The sequence below is a fragment of the Petaurus breviceps genome, unplaced genomic scaffold (genome assembly GCF_028583685.1).
Source record: "Petaurus breviceps papuanus isolate PSGF00001 unplaced genomic scaffold, PetGlider_PUasm1.0 90994, whole genome shotgun sequence".
Lineage (NCBI taxonomy): Eukaryota > Metazoa > Chordata > Mammalia > Diprotodontia > Petauridae > Petaurus > Petaurus breviceps.
In genome coordinates this window covers 7664066-7687914 of record NW_027187393.1, presented here as the reverse complement: position 1 = coordinate 7687914, position 23849 = coordinate 7664066, and the positions used below count along the sequence as shown (strand labels likewise).

General features: G+C 44.5%; 1 protein-coding gene across 8 annotated transcripts in view; it reads right to left on the bottom strand.

Moving 5' to 3' along the window:
• EPB41L1 (erythrocyte membrane protein band 4.1 like 1) overlaps positions 1-23849 on the bottom strand; it is a 104419-nt gene that overhangs the window by 50051 nt on the left and 30519 nt on the right. For all 8 annotated transcript variants that reach the window (XM_069077631.1, XM_069077633.1, XM_069077636.1 and 5 more), the window contains exons 2-5: positions 9080-9267; positions 6554-6718; positions 5655-5759; positions 1169-1211 (exon numbers count right to left, since the gene is read on the bottom strand). In XM_069077631.1, the coding sequence (XP_068933732.1) occupies positions 1169-1211; positions 5655-5759; positions 6554-6718; positions 9080-9253 (487 nt within the window). In that variant the 5' untranslated portion in view covers positions 9254-9267. The remainder of the gene's footprint in view (positions 1-1168; positions 1212-5654; positions 5760-6553; positions 6719-9079; positions 9268-23849) is intronic.

The following is a 23849-nucleotide window of genomic DNA, read 5'->3' as shown; positions in this document are numbered from 1 at the left end:
CTCCCTATTGCCTTTAAGATAAAATGCAAACTGCTCAGCCTGGTTTTTAAAGCCCTCTATAATCTGGCTCCACCCACCATTCCATTTTACATTACTCTCCTTTAGAAATTTAGGTTCCAGCCAAACTGAATGACCAGCTGTCACCCAGCCTTAACAGCCTTCCATCATATCCCACCTCTGGACCTCTGCAGATGTTCTGCATGCACTCCTTCCTCATCTCTGACTTTCAAAATTATGACCCTCCAAAGTTCAGTTTCGGTGCTACCTCTCTATAAAGGCTTCCCTGATCCCTTCCAGTTGTTAATTCTTTCCCCCCCCCACCCTACCCCACTGCAAATTATCTTTCATTTATTTATCTGAGTATATATCACATCCCTCAAATGGAAGGTAGACTCCTTTTTAGGACAGAGACTATTAGCATCTTTATATCCCCAGCACTTAAAACAATTTTTGTGCAAAACAGGTGTCTGATAAATGTTTGCTGACTTCAATAATGTCCTGAGATGACATTTCTATTTTAAGCAGCCCTTGTTTTTCACAAAGTTTTTCTTTACATTGAGCCTAATTCCATCTCTCTGCAACTTGTACTGAAGGGCTAGCTCTGCCATTAAAATGAGTTATGTGAAGTTGAATAAGTCCTTTTACCTCTCTAGGGCTCAGATCTCCAGTCCCTATCTTAAGACCTGTTTCTCTGGGTGGATGGTCCAATTACCAAGTGAGAAAATGGATGTGAAGTTCCATTAAATAGCTAGGTAACCTGGCTGGCTGAGTGTAGCCAGGAGCCTATAGTTCATCTACTCAAGGTGCCAAGGATAAACCCTGCCCCATCTTTGGACCTCCCCACACATCTACCACTGGAATTTGGTGATTAGAGAGTAAGGAAAACCTGAGTTTAGATCCTGAAGTTTCAGATCTGAAATGTATCAATCATGGGACTACAGGCAAGTCACTTACAACCTCTCTGAGCTTCACTTTCCTCATCTTTAAAAAGGGGATATTGAAATCTATTGCATATTGATATTGCTTGTGAAGATCAAATGAAAAAGTATATAGAAAGTGCTGCAAATTTTAAATGGGGGTATCACTGTCATTTATCATTATTATCATCATCATTACCAACAACACTCCACCTGCCCCACCACAAATCTTCGGTCTTTGTTCTACTCACTACGTATCTGCTTCTTGATTTCCTTGGAAGGGTCCAGCCAGTTCTAAAAAAGAAAAGAGAGATGCTCAGAGAGAACAATAAAGTAGTTAGGGCTGTGATGGAAAGGAAAAAGTGGGGCTAAGAAGGGGCCAGGGCAAGGAGAAAGAGGCAGCTATCACTCACAAATCATAAAACTTGACCTGCTGGTCCTTCTATGAGACCTATTTCTTAAGGATGCTATAAAATTCCTTTATCTGATCGTAACCTCCTACCATTCATTCCTGCCTTACTCTTCCTGAACCAGTTCACCATCACTGTGACTATGCTTTCACCCCTCAGTACCTTCCCAGGTCAACAACCTTGTTCTGACTTTCACTTACCGCCCTTCCCAATCTCAACTTTATAATTAACCAGTTCAACTCTACATTGTCCTTTACTCTTGAATCCTTTGCCCCATTGCCCTGTCGACAGTCATGTCTTGCCAAAACCCAACCCTGGATTACTCCCACCTTCTATTTCCTTCCTTCCTACTCATATGCTCCTGAACAGAGCTGAAGGAAATCCTAAGGCTTGCAGATTGAGTTCACTAACAGTTTATGTTAACGTCAGTTGGCCGTTGCTAGTGCAAGGCAATCCATTTTACCACCTCCAATTGCTTCTCTTTCCCATCCCACAGCAGCTATTCCAGACCATTTTGTCTCTCCTTAAACCTCCCACAGAACCCCTCCCTTCTCAACTGAGGATCTCACCTCATCCTTTAATGAGAAAATAGAGACCACTTGCTATGAGTTTCCCTTTTGTCCTTTTTACTCCCTTATTCTATCCACCTGTAATAGAAATGCAAATTTAAAGATCTTCCCTGCCCCTAGGCTAAAATGCACCAGGAGCCTGGGGTGGGAGGCTTGTTTTTCAATAGATACTTCTTGATTGGCCAGTGGGTCCAGAAGGTTGTTACATTCTCTGAGCCAGGAAAAGGCTATATAAGCCCTGATGTGTAGCTTTGTTTTGGGGCTCACTTTGAGAAGTGTTCTGTGATTTCATTTGGATTTTGGGAAGCCGTTGTTGAGACCCCCCCCTTGGCTTTGAAAAACCCAGATGTTGATTTGGTATGGATGTAATGGTTGGACATTTTGGAAACTGTCTATTTGATCTGTTTCTCTGTCTTGATAATTCTGTCTGTATATTCTGAAGTTCTGACCTTTTTCCCCTGAACTAGGTGAACGATACATATCTGACTAATTAAAGTAAGCTTGTTAACCCATTTTGAGTTGCTTTCCCTTATCAAAGCAGATCCAAGAACCTGTGTTGGCAGACACCCTGGGGACACTGGGGTGCTTGCTGCTATGCCACCTTTACTCTAGGCTCTGATAAAAAGGTGGTTCTTACAAAGGCCAAACCCTCTACCTGTACTACAAATCCTAACATCTCCCATTTTCTCTGGCTAACTGCCCCCACAATCATGCCATCTCTCTCATCTTCAATTTCTGCTGTTGATTCCTTCCTTACTGTCTAGAAACACACCCAAGTCCTCTTGAAAAAAATTAAACACTACCATCCCCTCAAGTTATCATCTTTTTCTCAGCCAAATTCCTAGAAAAAGCTCCCTTGATGCCTTACATCTGCTTCCTTTTTAATTCTTATCTCAACCCCTTGAAATCTGGCTTCCGACTTCATCACAACTGAAACTGCTTTCCCCAAGGTTATCAACAATCCCCTTTTCGCCCAATTTAATAGCCTCTTTGCAGTCTCCATCCCTCTGGACTTCTCTGCTGCATTTGACATTACTGACTATCATCTCTACCTGGACACCCTCTTCATTCTGGCATTTTGTGACACTACTCCCCCATCTGTTTAGAATCCCCCCCCCCATCTGTTTCCTCTGCTGGACCATTATCCATCTTATACCCTAATGGTGTGTATACCCTAAGGCCTTGTCCTTAGCTCTCTTTTGTTCTCTTTCTATACTCACTCACATGTTGACCTCCTCACTCCAATGGGTTTAATTATCAGCACTACACATATGCCTTCCAAATCCATATATTGGGCCCCTCTATCCCCCCTAAACTTGAGTTCTATATCACCAACAGCCTAATTTTGAACTGGGTATCCCACATAAAGGAGAACTCACCAACTTTCCTCCCAAATCCACACTTCCAACTTCCTCATTTGCCTACAACAGTTAGTACAGTGCCTGGAAGAAAGCAGACACTTAACAAATGCTTACTGACTTGACCTTATTACAGGACACTATCATCCTTTCAGTTACCCAGCTTCTCAATTGTGGTGTCACCTTTGACTCCTCACTGTCTCTCCAACATTTCCAATGGATAGTCAAGTCTTGATGACCACACACCATCTCTCCCGTCCATCCCTTCTCTCTACTCATATACCACCACTCTAGTTCAGACCCTTAAGACTTGTCATCTGGACTACTGCAATAGCTTCCTAATTGGTCTCCAGGTTCTCAAGTATCTCCCCTTCCACATAGCTGCCAAAGCGACTTCCCCTCAGCAAGGCTGTGACCATGTCATTCCCCAATTCCAACTCCAGTGGCTCTAGGATCAAATTTCACAACCTGGTCCTAACCTATCTTTCCAGCCTTATTGCACACTACTCCCCTTTACATATGCTATGAGACCCAGCCAAACCAACCAACTTGGTATTTGCTATATGGAAGACTCCACTTTCCATCTATTTGTTTTTGGACCAGATGTTGTCCATACTCATAATGCACTCCTCACTCACCTCTGCCTCTTAAGATTCCTAGTTTTCTTAAAAACTCGTTTTATGTGCCACCTTCTACATGCAGCCTTTCCTGATCACCCTCTCAGTTGATAGTATGTTGTTCTCCCCACAAAATTACTTGTATTTATTTTGTTTATACTTACATAAGCACATGTTGTCTCCATGTATAAAATATAAACTTCTTGAGTTAGAGTTAGTGACTGGCTCATTCTTTTTCTTTTATCTCCAGCACTAAGTGCAGCACCTGGCACACAGAAGGTATTTAGAAATGCTTGCTGACTCACTAGCATGGTGTTTGGCATATAGTAAACTCTTGTTAATTGATTTTTTTAAAAAGTCACTCATTGGTCACATATATCAGTCATTCCTAATGGCTTTGTCTGTAACTGGGAGGGGAGAAAAACCATGTCAATGGTCTCCATGTCCAATGACAAATTGCAGTGCGTCAAAGTACTGTAAAATTACTGTTCCATAAGAACAGATATAAAGAACATAAAGAGACAGAGAAAGAAAGCTAATGCAAATTGAAGAAAGAAAAACTAGAATGTACAGAATGACTATACCACATGTGTGTGCATGTATGTATATAGACACATGTGCATACACATACATCTATGTACACACACATATACACGTCCTCTCTGGCCTTTGCTCAGGCTGCTTCCTATAAACCCATTTACTGGCTGAATTCTACCCACCCTTTAAAGTCCGACTCAAGTACCACCTTTTCCAAGAATCAATCAATAAACATTTATTAAGTTCTTGCTGTACCAGGCACCATGCCAAGTGCTCAGGAGACAGAGACTAAAATGAAATGGTCCTTGCCTGTCAGGGCTATACATTTTCTACTAGGGGACAACATGAGTACATAAGCTTATATAAGATATGTACCAAATGAATACAATGGGGGAGGGTGGGGAGGTGCCAGCAGCTGGGGGAGTTGAGAAAGGCCTCCAGTGGGAGCTGGTACTTGGGAACCCGGATTCCAAATGGTCAAGTGGAGGAGAAAGTGAATTCCAGGTAGAGCTGGGCGATGGGATGTGTGAGGAACAGCATGAAGTCTGGTTTGGCTAGAACAGAGAGTCAGTGACAGAGAATAATGTGTGATAAGTCTAGAAAAGTTTTATTATTAACAAGCTGGGCAGGAAGCTGAAGGAGGAGAGGAAGGCCTAGGATCATTAGGAATGCTGTCCATAAGCTCAGTCTGAAACTGACTTATCTCCCTCAGCTCCTCCTCCCAAGCCCCACCCGTCAGCACTGAACAACATTCCAACCCCGGAAAGCATCAGTACTTTCTCACCTCAGAAAGCTCCTAGAGCAGCTAAGAGCCCTGCCCCTCCCTACTATCAAATGACTACTCCTTCTTTAGCCTTTTCTGAGGCCCCCCAACTGAAAGTGATCTCCCCTCCTTTTTAGCTCCAGAGTTCCTTTATCATTCTCAATTGTGTATAATAGATCTCTTTGTCTTATCTCCTTCTAGTAGCCACTGGCTCCCTACCACTTCCCCCTCTTCTCAGTGAGGTCAGAGAATAGGTCTGTTCCATCTATCCTGTCTTCCCAGTCCCCAACAGGGGCAAAATACAGGGTCCTACACATAGTACAAGCTCCAGATATGTTTGCTAAGTGAGTGAATGAATGAATGAGGTATTTGGGGAATGGAAATGAAGGAGAAAGGGAGAAGGTCAGAGAGGGGCTTGCAGCCAGAGGAGGGAAAACTCAAGCAATCAGGAAGCTCCCTAGGCCTGGTCCTTAATTTCAGTACCTTCTGGCTGTCTGGGTCACAGAAGGTCAGCCCAAAGTAATCCTTCTCCAAGAGGTTGAGGTGTTCGCAGACCATGTCGAAAAGGACCTGCCCTCGGCCATGTTTCTGTGGATAGACACAAACGGCGTCAAGAAGTCAGCAAAGTAGGGCACCCAGGTGGTGGGTGGGGGCAGCTATTTCCAGAGTCCCCCGGGCATGGCCTGCTGCCAATCAGCTCAAGCCAGTGCCATAGGGGTGAGCAGTATGATGACACTGAACACCCTGCCCACAGTATGAGAAAGTGCAGTCACCCCCCTCCACTTCAGTCCCAAATCCTGAGTGGCCCTCAGAACAAACAGTAGCACCAGAGGGGCCTCCTTTTCATGATCTTCACCTAGACCTTGGTCCAGTGCCCAGGCTCCCAGGAATATTCCTAGCTCCCCCACAAAACCCCTCAGGGGCTCATCCACTTGGCAGCCTACATAGCTCTAGAAAAGGCAAAGTTCCACCTTCCTGAGGAAAATGGGCTGACTCTCCTTCTGTAGGTGGCACAAGGAACAAAGTACTAGGTCTGGAGTCTGGAAGACTTGAGTTCAAATCCAGATTTCAGACACTTACTAGCAATGTGACCCTGGGAGTCACTTTAACCTCTGTCTGGCTCAGTTTCCTCAAACTATAAAATGGGGATTAATAATAACACCTACCTCCCAGGGTTGTTGTGAGGATCACATAGTAGGAGCTTAGTAAATGTTAATTCCCTTCCCCCTTTCTGGGCCTCAGTCTCCCCATCTGTACAATAAAGAGGTTGGATGAGATGATCTCTAAGAGCCCTTCCTGCTCTGATACTGAATCACCAGAGTGACTGGGACTGATTTTCCTTCCCATGGGTCCAGGCCCAGCCTAATATCTTCTGGCCCTACCTCCACCTCACACTCATATTCTGAGGCATCCAGCAGGGTCACACGGCAAATGGCACTCTTGAATTTCTTGGCAATCTTCTGGGGAGATTTCTGGGTCTTGCTGGGTGTTGTCCTATCAGAGAGGCCATCGGTTTCGGCATAATCCTTTTCCTCCATGTCTAGGCCCTGCAGAGCAGCAGCAACATAAAGGACTTTTATCACAACTACCTGCAACCTTGAGAGAAAGAGACTTTACTGTCTCTCAGAAAGTAAGCTAGTAGAGGGCAGGAACTGTTACATTTTTGTCTTTGTATTACCGGTACCTTAGCACAATACCAAGAACATAGTATGTGCTGAATAAATGTCCTTTGATTAATTGACTGATTGTGAGATAAGCCATGGACTGGGAGCCAGGGTCCCAGGGTCTATTCCTGACTCCACTGATGATCCATTAAGAGACCCTGAGCAAATCTTTTATCCTTCCAGGCTTCTATTTCTATCTTTGTAAAATGGTCATAATAATTCCAACTCAATCTCCCTTCCAGGACTACTGAAATGGAAGTGCTTGGCAAAGAGAGCACCAGCGAAATGGGAACCAGCCCTCCCATCAGGCTGTAAGCTCATCTCCGTCTGCACTCAAACACAGAGCACTGTAGGTAATGAGTCAGCAGGAGGGATTCAAGCAATTAGATATCTGAGGGGAGAAAGGCTAACACTTTCACAGTCCCAGAGACTCATAAGATCTTTGAGTAGGAAGAGGACAGATAGATTGGTCCTGGGCAATAACCCTCTTGGACCCAGAGCAGCTCTCCTCCACCGGTGGTCTTGAATCACTTTTCAAGCTCAGGTTCCCAGCATCTCTCGAGGTGGCCTGCCCCATTGCTGGACATTGCTGAGATTTCTCAAGTTCTTCCTTGTATGGGACTAAACATGTGGGCCCAAAACTCTCCCACTTTTCTTCTAACTCCACCCTCTGGAGCTAAATGGAACACACCTGATCCCTCTTCCACATTCCCAGCAGTTTGTGCTACAAGACAGACTAGACCGCCCCCCATTACATCTCTTCTCTAGACTTGTCCTGCTCAGCCTCTGAAGGCAAAAGGGGGGAGGGGAAGAGGAAGGCCCAAAGGACCAGGATTTCAGCTCAGCAAGAGGAAGAATGCCCCAAGCCTTACTGTCTAATGATAGGGTTAGGTGATCTTGGGAGAAAGTGAACTCCCATCACAGAGCATCCTCAAGCCCAGGCTGCATGACTTCTCAGGAATGCTTCGAAGGGGATTCCTGCTCTTAGAGATTCTTTCCCACTCAGAGACTTTGGTCTAAACTTAAGGATTCTTCCACAAGTTATAGTTTTTATAAAGGAAAATATCTAGAACTAAAACATGTGCTAATGTTAACATTCTCTGTCAGTTGTTCACACCTGGGGTGGGGAGCCCGTACATTGGGATCTTTTTGGTCAAAGCTCGACAATCTTTTGTACCAGGTAGCAGGTACACAGAGTGTGGGCTAAGGCCTCAGCTAGCTCTCTTTGTGACTTCCAATGCCTCTACTGCCAGTTTTGTCTCCTTAGCCCAGGGATTCTCATCCTTCTTTGCTATCATGGATCCTTTGGCACTCTGCTGAGGCCTATGGACTCCTTGACAGAATAACGTTTACAAACTGAGACACAGTTACCAAACTATTTTGCTAAAAGCTTTTGGATCCTTCCTCCTTAAGTAAATGTGGGCAGTTAAAGGGAAGAGACTCATGCATTCTCCTTTTGCCTTGCCCTTGGTAAAATTAGGGTGGATAACACATGGACCTGAAGAACTGAACTGGGTAGAATGTCTTCTGGGTGTGCAGGGAGGAAAAATGGCCTTGGTGAAAGGAAACCTGGCCTATCTGTCGATATGACCTTTCCTTCTCTGAACCTGTTTCTTTTCCTATAAAATGAGAACCTAATCCAAATTAGAGCTCTAAGGCTCCTTCAAGCTTTGACATGTTTCTTTTAAAGAGTTCTGAACTAGAAATCAGCACACCTGGGTGTACTCTGAGACTAGCTATGTGACTGTGGGCAAGTCACTTAATCTCTCTGAGTCTGTTTCCTCATTTGTAAATAGGGATAACCAATGTTTGTGGTACCTACCTCACAAGGTTGTGGTGAAGTATAAATGGAAATATATATAAAGTGCTTTAGAAAACTTTAATTTTAATTTTTATATAAATCAGGTATTATTATTAGTCCCTATGTGACCTTGGATTAAGTTCCTTCCACTTTTTGGGTCTCAATGTCTTTAGTTAGAAATATGATGATCTCTAAGGCCCCTCCCAGTTCTGATCTTCTAGGAATTTGGTTTATTTTCATTGAATTAGACTGATTTGAATTGTTTCCAGTGAATAGTTCAGTAAGCCAGAGTAGGCAGGCTTGAGGAGAACCAATATCCCATTGGTACACAGAGCAGGGAAATTGTATTCTCAGCATCCCTGCTGACCATGGGATTTGGAAGAAGGACCTGTGGCCAGCCCCAGGCACACAGTGAGGCCCCTTTGGCAATTCAGGACACTCACCTGCTCCGAGTGCCTGGGATCAGGCTGGGTGCCCTGCTTCTCGTTGGAGTTTGCCTCAGGATGGCCAGCAGGGCCTGTGAAGGCTGCGGAGGCTTCAAGCTGCTGTGGGGGTTGGGGTGGAGGGTCTTCCTGTGCTTTCTTCACCTCAGCATCAGGGCCTGTCTCCATTGTCATGGTGACCAGCGAGCCTGAGCAGGCATAAATAAGGGTATGAGATGGGAGCAAGAAGTATAGGAATGATGGCAATGGAGGGGCGGGAGGGGCAGGAGCCACAGATGGAGGGAGGGAAAGAGACAGATGGAGGCAGATGGAGAGTCACAGGGAGGGACAGAAAAGACCAAGGGAACAGAAAGACAGAAACAGGTTAGCAGAGGACAGACCCTTAGCCCTACCAGCCAGACTTCTAGCCTCAGGCCTCTGGGACAGGATGCTTCTCTAGCTCGTGGTGACAAGCTCTCCCATAGGGGGCAACCCCTTTTTGATGAAGGATAAGGAGCCTCGTACTGAGAATCAGAGGACCTGGGTTCTACCACTCCCAGCTCTATCACTGACTTACTGAGTGACCTTGGCCAAGTTATTTTCCCCTCTGGGTCTCAATATTCTCTCCTTAACTGGAGAATAAAAATTTCTTTACGAAGTAGCTACGTAAAAAGTCAGCAATTATTATTCCTTGGCCCCTGGGGACCAAAATTTAGAGGGCTTGACAGCACAGGTATTCCTTCAGTCAGTCAGTCAACAAGCATTTCTTGAGTATTTATAACTTAGCCAAGCCCTGAGGATACAATGAAAGGCAAAAATACTCTACTGCCCCTGCCCTCAAGGAGCTTACATTCTAATAGGGGAGATAACATGTAAATAACCAGATACATACAGGATACACAGAAACTTAATGTAAGGTACTCTTAAGAGGAAGGCCCTAGCACCAGGGACTAGGAAAGGCCTCTGGCAAAAGGTAGGATATGGGCTTCATCCCTTACTAACAACTGATGGGTCACATCAATAGCAGCCAACCCTATACCCTCACAGTCCTCTACAGATCCCACATTAGGGTCTCCACATCCACAGCACAACCATCACCCTTCTTCACTGGGGTGCTGGCCACCATCCCAGAGCCACAGCACCCCTCTGCCAGGGCCCAAGGTTCACCTTTCCCCATTTTCATACTCCTTTCCCAGCTATGCAACAGATGGGGTTAACTTAACTCTCTGGGGAAGGGATGGGCCATGCCTCCCTGGGTGTGACTACACCCCATAAGTAGAAGAGGTGGTCTCATCACTGCTGGTCTTGATACACAGACCAATCTTCAATCTTCCCAAAGTCTGCCCTCTACCCCCAATCAATGGAATTTGACACAGTTGCTAGGAACAGCTCTGTGCCTAAGGAGGTCAAGGAGGAGAGGTGGTAATACTAGAAAAGGACATGGTAATATTAGGTTTACCCAACAGTCCTGCCCAGTTCCCTCTCTACTGCAGCAAAGAAGGTAAGGGTAACAGGGGTAGGGAACCTGTGACCTGCTAGGTCCTTGTGTGCAGCCTTTTGACTGAGTCCAAGTTTTACAGAACATATCCTTTTATTAAGGGGATTTGTTCTGTGAAGTTTGGATTCAGTCAAAGGACTGCACTTGAGGACCTATAGGGTCAACATGTGGGTCTCAAGGCTACAGATTCCCCACCCCTGGATAGCAGCTCTATACTACCAGTTAGGGCCCTTCTATTCATCTCTGGACTCCCAAGTTCTAAGTTTGCACCCACCAGCCCAAATAAAAGGTCCATATCTCAGTCTCATCCAAAAATAGCCTTCACACTAAGGTCTGGTTTCAGGTTCATTCTCATTCTATAGCTGGCCTATTTTCAACAGGGACAGACCTGACTCTTACACTTTTCTCTGACCGTCACTTCTCCTAGGGCCTATGCATGGGTTCACATACTGATCCAACAGTTTTCCACTATCTTGCTATGGGGTACCCTCATGTTCAGTGAAAGAAGGACAAATTCTCTGATACGACTACCCTTCCCTGTCCCATTCACACACACATGCCTTAAATGGCACATTAATTACAACTGTACGCCCTTTAGAATGGCACATAAGTGATTATGAAATGTTGGTTCAACTGGATGGAAGTTAAACTTTCATTCACTGTCTCATGACCTGAAATCCCCAATTAACCACAACCTTATAATGTGGAGTTCTTGGTTAACAACCAAGAATCTTCAATGAAAGACAAGTTTGAAACCTAGAACCTATGCTTAACCTATGATCATTTCTTTGTACTTCACTGTGAACTGAGAACCAGATTAGCAGGGGGCTGAAGAAACCCCCCAATTTATCCTGTAAAGATTTAATACTGTATAAATAAATGAATAAGTCAGACTCAGGCTACCCCAATCTCCTGTACCCGTCCAATTCCCACTCTAGACAGGATGGGAAAAATTCACATACATTCATTCAATAGGCATTTATTAAGCTACTAGTTCTAGGTATCAAAAATACAAAAAGCCTCAATCCCTGTCCTCAAACAACTTGCATTCTACTGTTCACAAAAACAGCTTTGATGCCCTTAATAAACCACAGTCTCTCCACTCCACAGCTTATGGCACAAAATTGGCCTCAATCATTAAAGAAATGTTTTCTAGACTGTAAGCTCCCTGAAGAGAGGGATCAGATGTTCTTCACCTTTGCCTCTTCCATTTAAACTCAGCACCAAGCCCTGTAGAAAATTGTTGTTGTTCAGCTGTTTTTTCAGTCGTGTCTAACCTTTTGTGGCCCCATTTGGGATTTTCTTGGCAAAGATACTGAAGTGGTTTGACATTTCCTTCTCCAGCTCACTTTACAGATGAGAAAACTGAGGCAACCATCATTAAGTGATTTGCCCAGGGTCACACACAGTTAGTAAGTGTCTGAGGTCAAATTTGAACTCAGGAAGAGGGGTCTTCCTGACTCTAGGGCCAATACTCTATTCACTGCTGCTTCACTTAGGTACTCCTGCACTTTAGCTGGCCAAAATGACAAAAGAAGAAAGGAGCCAACGTTGGTCAGGCCATGGAAGACCAGCTAATGGGCAAATGGCAGAGTTGTGAATTGGTCTAACAACTGAGGAAACAATTTGGAAAGATTCTCAGAAAATGATTACAATGTATATACTCTTACTGAACATATGCCTCAAGGAGACAAAAGATAAGAAGAAAGGTCCCATATTCACCAAAATACTTAGAAAAGCACGTTTTGTACAAAGAACTAGAAAAAAAGTTGTTATCCAATAATCAGAGACTAGGTAAACTAATCATGGTACATGGATGTAATGGAATATTACTGTGCTATGAGAAATGGTAACTATGGAGGAACACAGGAAGACTTGTAAGAACTGATGCAGAGTGAAGTAAGCAGAACCAGGACAACAATGGACACAATGACTACAAGATAAATGAAAAGCACAACAAAGCCACAATTGAAACCCAATGCAGTAAAATTATAATGACCAAGCTTGGCTCCAAAGAAAAGATAAAAAGGCCCTTCCCTCTCTCCCTGGTAGGGAGATGGGGCAGCAGAGGAGAACTATGATGTAGAACACTACAGTCATTCTTTTTCAATGAACAGGTTAATTGTGCTGAACTGTTTTGTTTTCTTTCCCCCTCGATTGTTTTAAGGGATAGCTGTCTGGGAGAAAGAGGTAGTGTATATTGGGAAATAGAGGGTGATGTTAAAAAAAAGAGAGAGAGACCAATAAATGTTTATTTAAAAAATAATGGTTCCCATTTATATTGTGCTTTATATATGTAATCTTCTTTGCTCCACTTGACGACTCTGTGATGTTAGGTGGTGCTGTCATTATTCTTTTTTTTAAGATGAGGAAACTGTAGCCCAGGTAGAAGAAAAGATTTGCTCAGAGTGGAACATCTAGTGAATAGCTAAACTGAGACAGAAAGCCAGATCTCCAAACTCCAAGGTCACTGCTCTCATGACAAGATGCTGCATTGGCCATGTGGTGTGGCACAGAGAAGCAGCAAAGGCTGACAGAGAAAGCTCTGGACTTAAAACCAGCACACCAGCATTCAAGCCTGCCTCTCCAAGAACTCATTGGGTGACTCTGGACAAGTCACTTCTCACTCTGATTCTAAATTCTGTGTTCTTTTCTCCAGATCCACAGCAAGAAAAGCAGATATTGTAATACATGGGACAAGAGCTGCCTCCTCTCAGCCCTCATCTGCTGAGACAGCAAACAGAACATATTATCTTTCCCCCCACACCTCTTCTGAACCCCTCTATTTCTGCTGAAGATATCACCATCCTCCCAAGTCTCCATCTTCCAGTCTTACCTGTTCTATTACAATGGCCTTTCAAGTGCCTCAAGTCTCCCTCTACTCCAATCCATCCCCCACACAGTTGATAAGAGTGGTTTACATGAAGTGCATGTCAGACCATGTTATTCCCCTACTCAATAAACTGCTCTGGCTCCCTCCTGCCTCCAGGATAAAAAAAAAAGCTCCTCTGTCTTTTTAAATCCTTCACAATCTGCCTCCAAAAAATAAGGCCAAATAGGTTTTCTTGCTCTTCCTCATCCAAGCACCCCATCTCCCATTTCCATGTTTTTGCACTGACCATTCCCATCCCTAAAATGTACTCCCTCCACCTTGTAGAATCCCCTTCTTCCTTTCTTCAGGTCCCAACTCAAGCTTCATCTTCTATAGGAAGCCATCCCCGACCCCCTCCCTCCTTATTTTATTTTGTTTTTTAAATGAAATTAAATTTTTATATGTGTTTATTGTGTAAATGCTTATATACACACAAGAGGACATGTTGTTATCCCTGATAGAATGTGTCAAGAGAACAGGGATGATTCCATTTTTATCTTTGCAGCCAGAAATGTTAGCTAATTATAGCTAACATTTACATAGATAGCACTTGAAGGTTTGTAAAGAGCTTTCTACTTGAGTGTATAGATGTATATATAATTTCCTAACTTCTTGGAGCACATTTACAAATGCTTATTGATCGAGGAGGAATGCTCTCTCCCCACTCCCCTGCAAATGGTCCCTGTTATCAACTAGGCGGGGACAGGGATGACAGAAGGCACCTTATGCTGCTCATTGTTTGAAGTCAGCAGAAATGTTACCCCCACATGCTAGCCCCTGGGGTCAGTACAGAGAAGCAAACCAGACACCCAGCAGGCATTTGTTACATGTACTAGGGTTTGGTTAAGCACCAAGTCCCAAAGATGGGTCTGGAGACCATGCAGCTACATTTGGCCAGAGAATTTCAAGCTGAAAATAACCTTAGAAATCAGCTTCTACCTCCTTCATTTTCATAAATTTCCTATGACCCAGAGAGGAGGAAGCCGCTCAAGGTCACCCAGGGAGTAGAAACCAGCAGAGCGGAGGGTCAAACACATACCTGCTGCTCATTCATCTCACACATATCACAACAATGACCATCCTAAGGATTGTAATTAACACTATATAGTACACAGCCAACCTCACACTTTTATATCTCTACCAAGCAATTAATAACAATGGCATTTATACAGCTCTTTAAGGCTTGTAAATTGCATATATTACCTCATTTGAGCCTCACAATAATCCTGTGATATAGGTGCTATCATTATTATCCTCATTTTACAACTGAGGAAACTAAGGTTCAAAAGTAAGGTGACTTGCTCAGGGTCACACAGTGTTTGAGACAGAATTCAAACTCAGGCCCAGCCCTCTATACACAATGCTGCATAGATAACTAACCCTCTGTTCCTTCATCTGAGAGGAAAGAGCTTTGTAAATCTTAGAACTCTATAGAAATATGGCTTAATATTATTACTTGAGTCTTGATATATGGAAAGAAAACTAGGTTGGGAGTCTGGAGACCTGGGTTCTAGTCCCAAGGTTTGCCTGTTAACTCACTGTGTATGTGGAGCATTTCTTTGGGCATTGATTTCTTCTTCTATAAAATGGGGACAATCATTCTCACACTACCTGCTTCCCAGGGGTGTCTGGAGACACTGAATGGGAAACTTGGAAAAAAATATGAGTTCTATGAATACCAGGGATGATACTTCAGCGTCTGGCAGATTCAAGTCTGCCAGGCAAAGGGGCTCAGGGCTGGGCCTGGGCACCATGTAGCACCCATCTATTCCTGGGGCCCACAGTACTCATGGGGAGGAGGTTGGCACACACTGGTTCTAGTGCAAGCTCCATCTGGCCATGGGCACACAGCCTCCTCTGTTATCTCTGGCTCAGGGTTAAGCACACTGAGCTCTCCCACTGGCCTCCTCTGGGGAACTACTCTTGGCCTCTTTACGCCTCTAGCATTGACCCTTTGAGGGGGACACACTCCTGGGTGGGGTGAAGCTGGCTCAATGCAACATGAAATCCAGGAGGCTGTAGGAGAATTTGCCTATCCCAGAGACCTTCCTTCCTCTTTTTGAGAGAAAGAGTGAGAGAGCTCAATAGAGAAAACCTGAGATTGAACCCAAAGATGCCATATGGTGGGGGAGTGCTGAGGGCAGAATCTGAGGTTCTTGCAAGAAAAACAGACTGGTTAAGAGAAGCCTGACTGACTGGCAAAGCCTGAATGGCAAAATTACAGCATGCCAGAGCTTAATGATTATTTCATCCAACTCCATCAGAACTAGAATGGAAATGCCAAGCTGCCAATTCCAACTCCAATATTCTTTCCACAACCACATCAACGGTCTTTATCTATAGCACCTGAGGGATTCCATCGGTCCTTCTCATTCTGTGTCCAGTGACATCCCATGAAGGGTCTCTAACCATACAACCCCCCCACCTCCTCCCACCAAGCACCAGGACCAATGCCCAGCCAGAGAGAGAGGAACCAAGGCAAGACCCAGGGTGGTCAGGACAGAAAGTCATAGTCTAGAAACCGAAGTAAGAGGGAAGGAAGGAGGAGGACTGAAAAGGACCCAGACCCAAAGAAAGAAGGGGAGGACGAAAAGTGAAGGGATTCTGGGAGGGCTTAGGCCTGCAGACCACACAGATAAAACTCTTAGGACTTAGAAGCCAGATTACTCTTGAGGTTCTGGACCTTTAGTACAAAGGAAAAGACCAGAGAGGACAAGACCTAGGGAGCCCAGCGCCCAGCCAGGCTTCATTCCAGATGCCAGTCTCCATCAGTAGACTAAGCACCCTGTCCAATCCTTCCCACCTCCAGCAACTCTAACCCAAAGCACCCAAGAGATAGACAAGGGGATTGGGAGACAGAAAGAGGCAGCAAAGGGCAGAAAAAAATGAGGCAAAATTCTCCTCCCCTCCCCCACAGTCTGCAAACTCCCACCTCCCCAGCATGCTCCTTCCAGAGGTCGGCAGGCCCACCAGGATCCTATTTGCTTATTCACAAGCAAGTTACCTCCCCAGCTGGGTCATCATTCCTACCTGGGGCTGGGCCATCCCCATCCTAGGAGGGGAGGGGAAAGACCTCTTGGCTCCGTTCTCCTCCAGGGTTGGGGGCTGCCCCACTCCGGGCGGGGTGGGACGGGGGAGGGGGAGCTCCCTCTGCAGAGCAGACTCCGCTCTAGACACCCCCGCTTGCTCCCGGTTCACTCGTTCCCCCACTGGCGGGGAGGGTGATTGATGCTGACTGCAGTCGCAGCAGCTCAGCCTGTTCAGGGAGCTGGGCGATGTGCCCGCAGCCCACAGCCCTGGGGGCCTGGTGCTGGACACACTGCCAACCTTCTCCCCTCCCTCCCACCCACCCCGCCCCCCAGCTCCGCAGGCACTAGATGGCCCAGCCCAGCCCAGCCCAAAGGGAAGCTGGCCACGTGCAGGCTGCATCAGCTCTGTGCTCTGACTTTCCACCCTCCTTCAGACCTCTGCCTCTATCTCTTCCTCTACAATTCTCCTTTATCTCATTCTGCCTCTCCCCATCTCTGAATCTCTAGATCTCTCCAAATCAGTTGGAAAGGACCTCGGCAGAATGCAGTCTAGTCCAACCATTCCTTATCTTCCCCTCTTTACCAGTGTGTCTGGCTGTTTCTGTCTCTCCTTCATCTCTCTGCCTCCAATCCCAGAAAATCCTAGAATTTTGGAGTAAGAAGTCACCCAGTCCAGCCTGTGCTTCCTTTCTCTGCTGTTCTCTCTTTTTTCTTTCTCCTTCATTTCTGAAGTTCTGCCCCACTGAGTTCTGCAACAGCCCTGCAGGAAAGGGTGGGAGAATCTTTGACTCATTCTTTATGACTCACCCTCATCTCTACTACAATCCCACCTGGGACTTGAGGCCCTGGGTGCCCCTAGCACCCATCCCACTCCCTCCAACTCCTTTCCACCTAAGCAATCCAAACTTACAAGTACCCTGGCACCTAGGAAGGGGGATACCAGCTGGAGTCAAACTGGGCCCCAGGCCCCTATGAGTCAAGCTTAACCTTGTTTTTGGAGTCTTCTCTAAAAGGATCATTACTCTCCTCCCCTCAGTCTACCCATCTTTCAAGGCCTTGTCCAAGTTCCACATACCCTGGGAAGGAAGCCTTTCCCAACCAGCCCTCAATCATCTCCTTTCTGAACTGTTATGGCCCTAACTATACCAACAAGGTGTTACTGGACAGGGTGGCACTTGGGTCTCACAACACTCTTGCAAGGCTGACTGGGTAGGCATCATTCTCTCAGAGAGAAGGGAATTGACCAAGGTCATACAGCAGGGTAGTGTTGTTGGTGGTCTCTTGACTCCCAATCCATTATACTCTGCTGAGAATAATAAGGGTGGTGTTCAGGCAGAGTTAGAAGAGGTCTTTTTATCATTACCACCCTCCTCACCCCCAACAATGTCTTAAGTCCCATTATCTGGATTCAACAATTGTGTGCTAGGCAGGCCCAACAGAAGGCACTGCATGAAGGGAGGCTGTGAGGTATACAAGCCAGGTGTGTGTTCAAGGTGTGTTTACAATGAAGGCAGAAATGTTTTCATGAATAAACAAGAAACAAAGCCTGGGCTAGGTCTCTCCCCACCCCCTCCCAATACGCTTTCAAGCTCCTGCTCCTCCCTTTCTTTCATCTGTGTCACCTCTGTGAAGCCCCTGAGCACCACCTCCTTCTCCTTTTCCTCCTCCTTTCTTCTGCCCCAGCAAGGCTTTCCTGATCACCACCCTTTCAAGGTGTAAGCCCATCTCCCTCACAATCATGACTGAGCACTCAATTGGCCTTTATTATTTCTTGAAGTGAAATAAAGTGCAGAAACATAGAGTCAGAGGTAGAAGGTCTCTCAGGTCATGTACCCTGGTCACCCAAGTTCACACCCTCTTCCCTCTCTCTCACTCCACCATATTCAGTCAGTTATCTCAAGCCTTGTTCAGTTCTCATCAACTGATCTTCTATCATAGCCTCCTGCCTGGCCTCCTAGCCTCCTGTCTCCCCTCTCCAATCTCCCACAGAGATCAGAGAACCATTGATTCAGAACAGTCAGGAACCTTGGAGGTCATCTGGTCCAAGTCCTTCTTTTTAAGCAACAAAGAGGCTGAAACGCAGAGGAATACATGTGTAAGGTCACACTTGTTAACTGTCAGAGGTGAGAGGTGAACCCAGCTCATGGAAATTCAGATCTAGTCCTTTTGTTGGTACATACAAGCCTATCTTCCCAAGGCACAATTCTGACAGGTTCCTTCCTTACTAAGCAAGCCTTTAGAAGCTTCCTACTTCTGACAGGATAACATATAAACTCCTTGCCTACAGTTTAAGCCCCTTCACAGTAGGGTTCTCACTCATCATTCCTGCCTTACTTCACAGTCCTCCCTCCTTCATAGACTCATGTTCCAGGCAAGATGAACCACTAGAAAGTCTTCAAATTCCACCTCCTGCCTGTCACCTTTGTGCACTGACAGAAACCTAGAACACATGCCCTCTTCCACAGAATTTTTCAGAGTTGGGAAGGGTCTCGGTAGCAATATACTCTAACACATACTCAAGAGAAATCTCCATTGTTGTTGCTGACTCTGTTGTGTCTGACTCTGTGTGACCTCATTTGAGGTTTTCTTGGCAAAGATACTGGAGTGGTTTGCCATTTCCTTGTCCAACTCATTTTACAGATGAGGAAACTGAGGCAAACAGGGTTAAGTGACTTGTCCAGGGTCACAGTGTCTGAGGCCAGATTTGATCTCAGGTCAAGAGCTCTGTGCACTATGGTGCCACCTAGCTGCCCCCAATAACACACACCCAACAAGTGGTTATTATTCAGACTCTTGAAGGATGGAAGACCCATTAGTCCCTGAAGCAGCCCATTCCCCTTCTTGACAGTTCTAATCTAGTTAATTTAGGCTTATTTTCCCTTGTTTTTTACATAAACCTAAGTTGCTCTCAAAATCCTTATCTTTTGGGGGGTGGCTAGGTGGCGCAGTGAGTAAAACATTGGCCCCAGAGTCGGGAGGACCTGAGTTTGGGGAGGACCTGAGTTCAGTTCCAGCCTCAGACACTTAACACCCACACACATACACACACACACACACACACACATACACACATACACACACAAACTAGCCGTGTAACCTTGGGCAAGTTACTTAACCCCAATTGCCCTCCAAAAGGGGAAAAAAAAATTCAAGGCTCAACTCAAGCTCATGAAGCATTTCCTGGCTCTGCCCCTCTTTACCCTCAATTTTCCTTATATTATACTGATCTGTATATGCTCATGAGCTGCTAAGTGGCACAGTGGACTAAGTGCCTGGCCTGGAGTCAGGAAAATTAATCTTCCTGAGTTCAATCTTGTCTCAGACACTTACTAACTGTGGGACCCTGAGCAAGTCACAACTCTGTTTACCTCAGTTTCCTCATCTGTCAAATGAGCTGGATAAGGAAATAGCAAACCACTCCAGTATCTTTGCAAAGAAAACCCCAAATGGGGTTATAAAGAGTCAGTCACAACTGAAATGATTGAACAACAACAAAAATACTTATTTGAGAACATGTTATAATGTCACCATATAATGGAAACTCCTGGTGGGCAGAGGATGAATTGTTTTAGTCTTTGAGTCCACAGTGTTTAGCATCCAGGGGGAGGAAGAGGAAGAGGGACTGGACCTGTCATTTCACTAGTATAATAACTCCCCTTTGAGGACATCTCCTCTACTAATAAAGGTTGGCCCCTGAAACTCTATAGAGAGTGGCCCAGAGCAGAAGGAAGTAAGCAACTTGCCCAGTGACTAGCCGAAAAGTTGACTCTTAATAAAAAAATGCTTGTTGACTGACAGCAAGTAATGTGGCAGAGATGAGACCAGAAGCTTCTTTTCTCCAGGGTAAGTATTGGCTCTTAAACCAATCTTCAATCCAATATTTGCTACCCCAATGTCTAGCATGGAACAGGCACTGAAGAAAATGTAGACTTGTCTTGTTGAGGAAGTGGTCTTAGGTAAGTGCCTTTGTTTCTCTGGGTCTCTGTAAAATGAAAGGTTTGACCTGGATGACAGATAAAATACCCTCACAGATTTATGAGTAGGGAGGGTCCTCAAGCATTCATTCAAACCAACTCATTCCCTAAAGGAATCATTACTAAAAAGCACTACCAATAAACAGTCATCTACCCTTGAAGACCTTCAATAAAAGGGAATTTGTCATTGCTCTTCAGTCTGACTCTTCATGACCCCATTTGGTGTCTTCTTGGCAAACATACTGAAGTGGTTTGCCATTTCCTTCTTCAACTCATTTTACAGATAAGGAAACTGAGGTAAACAGGGTTAAGTGACTTGCCCAGGGTTACACAGAGAGTAAGTTATGTGAGGTCAGATTTGAACTCTGAAAAATGAGTCTTCCTGATTCCAAGCCTAGTGTTCTATCTCCCAAAACAAGCCATTCCAATTTCAGATAGTTCTAATTGGTAGGAAGTTTTGTGGTTGGTTGTTTTTTCCTGACATCAAGCTGAAATTTGTCCTCTTTTAAACTTCCATTGCCCACTCTGCCCTCTGAGATTATACATAGCAAGGAGAATCCCTCTCACATAGAGATGTTTGAAGATGACTGTCAAGTTCCCCTGAACCTTCTTTTCTCCAGGGTAAGTATTCCCAGTTCTTGCAAATGATCCTCACATGGAAGGATTCAAGGCCCTTTTACAGTCTGGTTGCCCCTCAGCTTATCAGGGTCCTTCTGAGAAAGGTGGCAGACCTGAACACAAAATCCCAGAGGTGGTTAGAGCTGAGTAAAGAATGACTATCACCTCCTGATAGCTGGAAGCTATATCTTTCTCAACCCAGCCCAAGAATGCACAGACCTTTTTGGCTGCCATATTACATTGCTGACTCATTGAGATTGCAGTCTATTAAGCCTCCCAGATTTCTTCCAGATAAACCACACAGTGCTGATTAACTAATCCTCCTTTTCTTAGCACTTGTGAAGTTGAGTTTTTTAACACAAATGTAAATTTTTCATTTATCCCTACTGAATTTCATCTCATTCAACTCAATCCAATGCTCTAGTTTCTCAAGACCTTTTTGGATCCCTATTATCCAGTATGTTAGCTAACCCTCCAAGCAAATTGAGCATGATATCCATGCCTTTACCCAGCCTTCTCCCCCTGCTCTGGAAAATTACCTAATGTTTACTTTGTAAGTGTTCTGCATTTGTTTATAAGCGTACATGTTGTTCCCCCTCTCTCCCACTCAATAGACATAAGCTACTTGGTGACAGGAACAATTTTGACTTTGTCTTCGTAAGCTCTGCACCTGAGCATTTAATAAATGCTTGTTGAATGAATGAATGAGGACAACAATTTTTAAACAGATGTCACCATATTGAATACTCAAATCTCCAAACTCAGTGGAATGAATAGATTTCAAAATATAGAGACCAAGTGATAGACACAAAGCCATGTGGGAAGAGAATGAAGTCCATATCATCTCTGTTGTCCCATCTGCTCCTGGAGTTGTCCCTCCTGACATGTTCTAAGCCTAGAGAACAGAAATTTACAGCACAACTGTTTATTCAATTACAAAAAGCAGCTATTTTATCCACCGGCTCAACAGTCTACAGAACATTAAATATAAAAAAATATTAGGATAGCAACTTGTCCCATGACTGTTTGAATGCCATCAAAGAAGATAAAATTAGATGATAACGATACAAATATATAATAATATAATATGAATATAATATAATAATACATAATAATAGTAAGCCTTAGCCTTAATACAGTGACTGGCCATTGTAAGCATTTAGTAAATATTTATTGATTGACTTTAGTAAAACAGTCTCACGAATTGTTCTGATAGAAAAAATTCTGGTAGTGGCCAACCTGGGGAAGCTAGGCAATGGATAGAGTGTCAGGACTGGAGTCAGGAAGACTCCTCTTCCCAAGTTCAAATCTAGCCTCATACACTTACTAGCTCTGACCCTGCATACGTCACTTAACCCTGTTTGCCTCAGTTTCCTCATCTAAAAAATGAACTGGAGAAAGAAATGGCAAACCATTCCAGAATCCCTACCAGGAAAACCCCAAATGGGGTCACAGAGAGTCAGAAACAACTGGGAAAACAACTGAACAGCAAAGTGGCCAACTTTCTTTCTATTGGTATGCCCCTCTGGGAGGAAAGGCACACTGGAAGCATTCCCTTCCCAGCTGAGCACTGTATTCCAAAGACGACATTCTACTGGTATTACTTTCAGGATTCCAGGGTCACTTCATATTCCTACACTGCTTGATAGCTACAAAGCATTTCTACATTGGATTCTCACAATAGTCCTGGGAAGGAAAGAAAAACAAGTGACCCTTGTTTTTCAGGAGGTAATGGAGGCTAAGACAAGGTAAGAGACTTGCCTGAGGTCACACAGCTAAGAACTGGAATTAGAATCCAATACTCTTAAATCCATTCTTTATCCTACCCAAATTATTGAGCCAGTAATAGCCAAGTGCACAACTTCAGGAACCTTAATATTTTTCTTTCTACCTTCTGCTCACCCGCCCTATGGCAGTTCCTACAAACTCCCTATGCACTAGACAGCTTTAAGCCAGCTCCACAAGCTAGTCCTCCAAAGCAAGGCCTGGACCCTGTGCACAGATGGAGGCTGTGGCTCCCACTAGAGCTGATCTTCTTTCCTTGATAACTGCATCTCTTCTGTGAGCTGCTACCACAGCCCTGTCTGACTAAGCAATATATCAATTTCCAGACACTTTCCATTTGGACTGTACATGGCCTTCAGCATCATTTCTTCATCTAAATCTGCACTGGAAAAGCTCTGTTCTTCTCCATGTTTATATGGGGAGTGAGGTGGTGGAACACAGGTGCTGAATGAAGTATCCCTTATGATGAGATACAGGTAATTTCAAGGGTTCATAGGACCTCTACCTAAAGCAGGGGAATTACATCTTTATTTCAATATAATGTGGTTTCCTTTCAATCCCATGCATTTTATTTTATGTGTTTAAAAACATTAGATGGGGATCATAGACTTCACCAAACTATCAAAGCGGTCTCATCATTCAGAGTCAGAAGGAACCACAGAGTCTATCTGGTCTAACACTAACTCATTTTACAGATGAGGAAACCAAAGTCCAAGGAAATTAAATGAACTACTCAAAGTCATATAGGTAGTAGTAAGCATCAAATTTTGTGATTTGAACCCAGGCCCTCTGACTTTGGAGCCAGTGTTCTTTCTACTATATCATAGTGCCTCCCTATGTGTTGGTTTGTTTTGTTTCATTGTTTTGGTTTGTTTGTTTTTTAAATTTTTTTTGTTTTAAGGGAAAGTTGTGGAGGGAGGGGATGGTAAGTGGGGAGATTTATGGGAAATTGATCTTCCCCTCTCTGGGCCTCAGTTTCCTTCTCTGTAAAATGTAAGTGTTGAGAGGGGGTGGT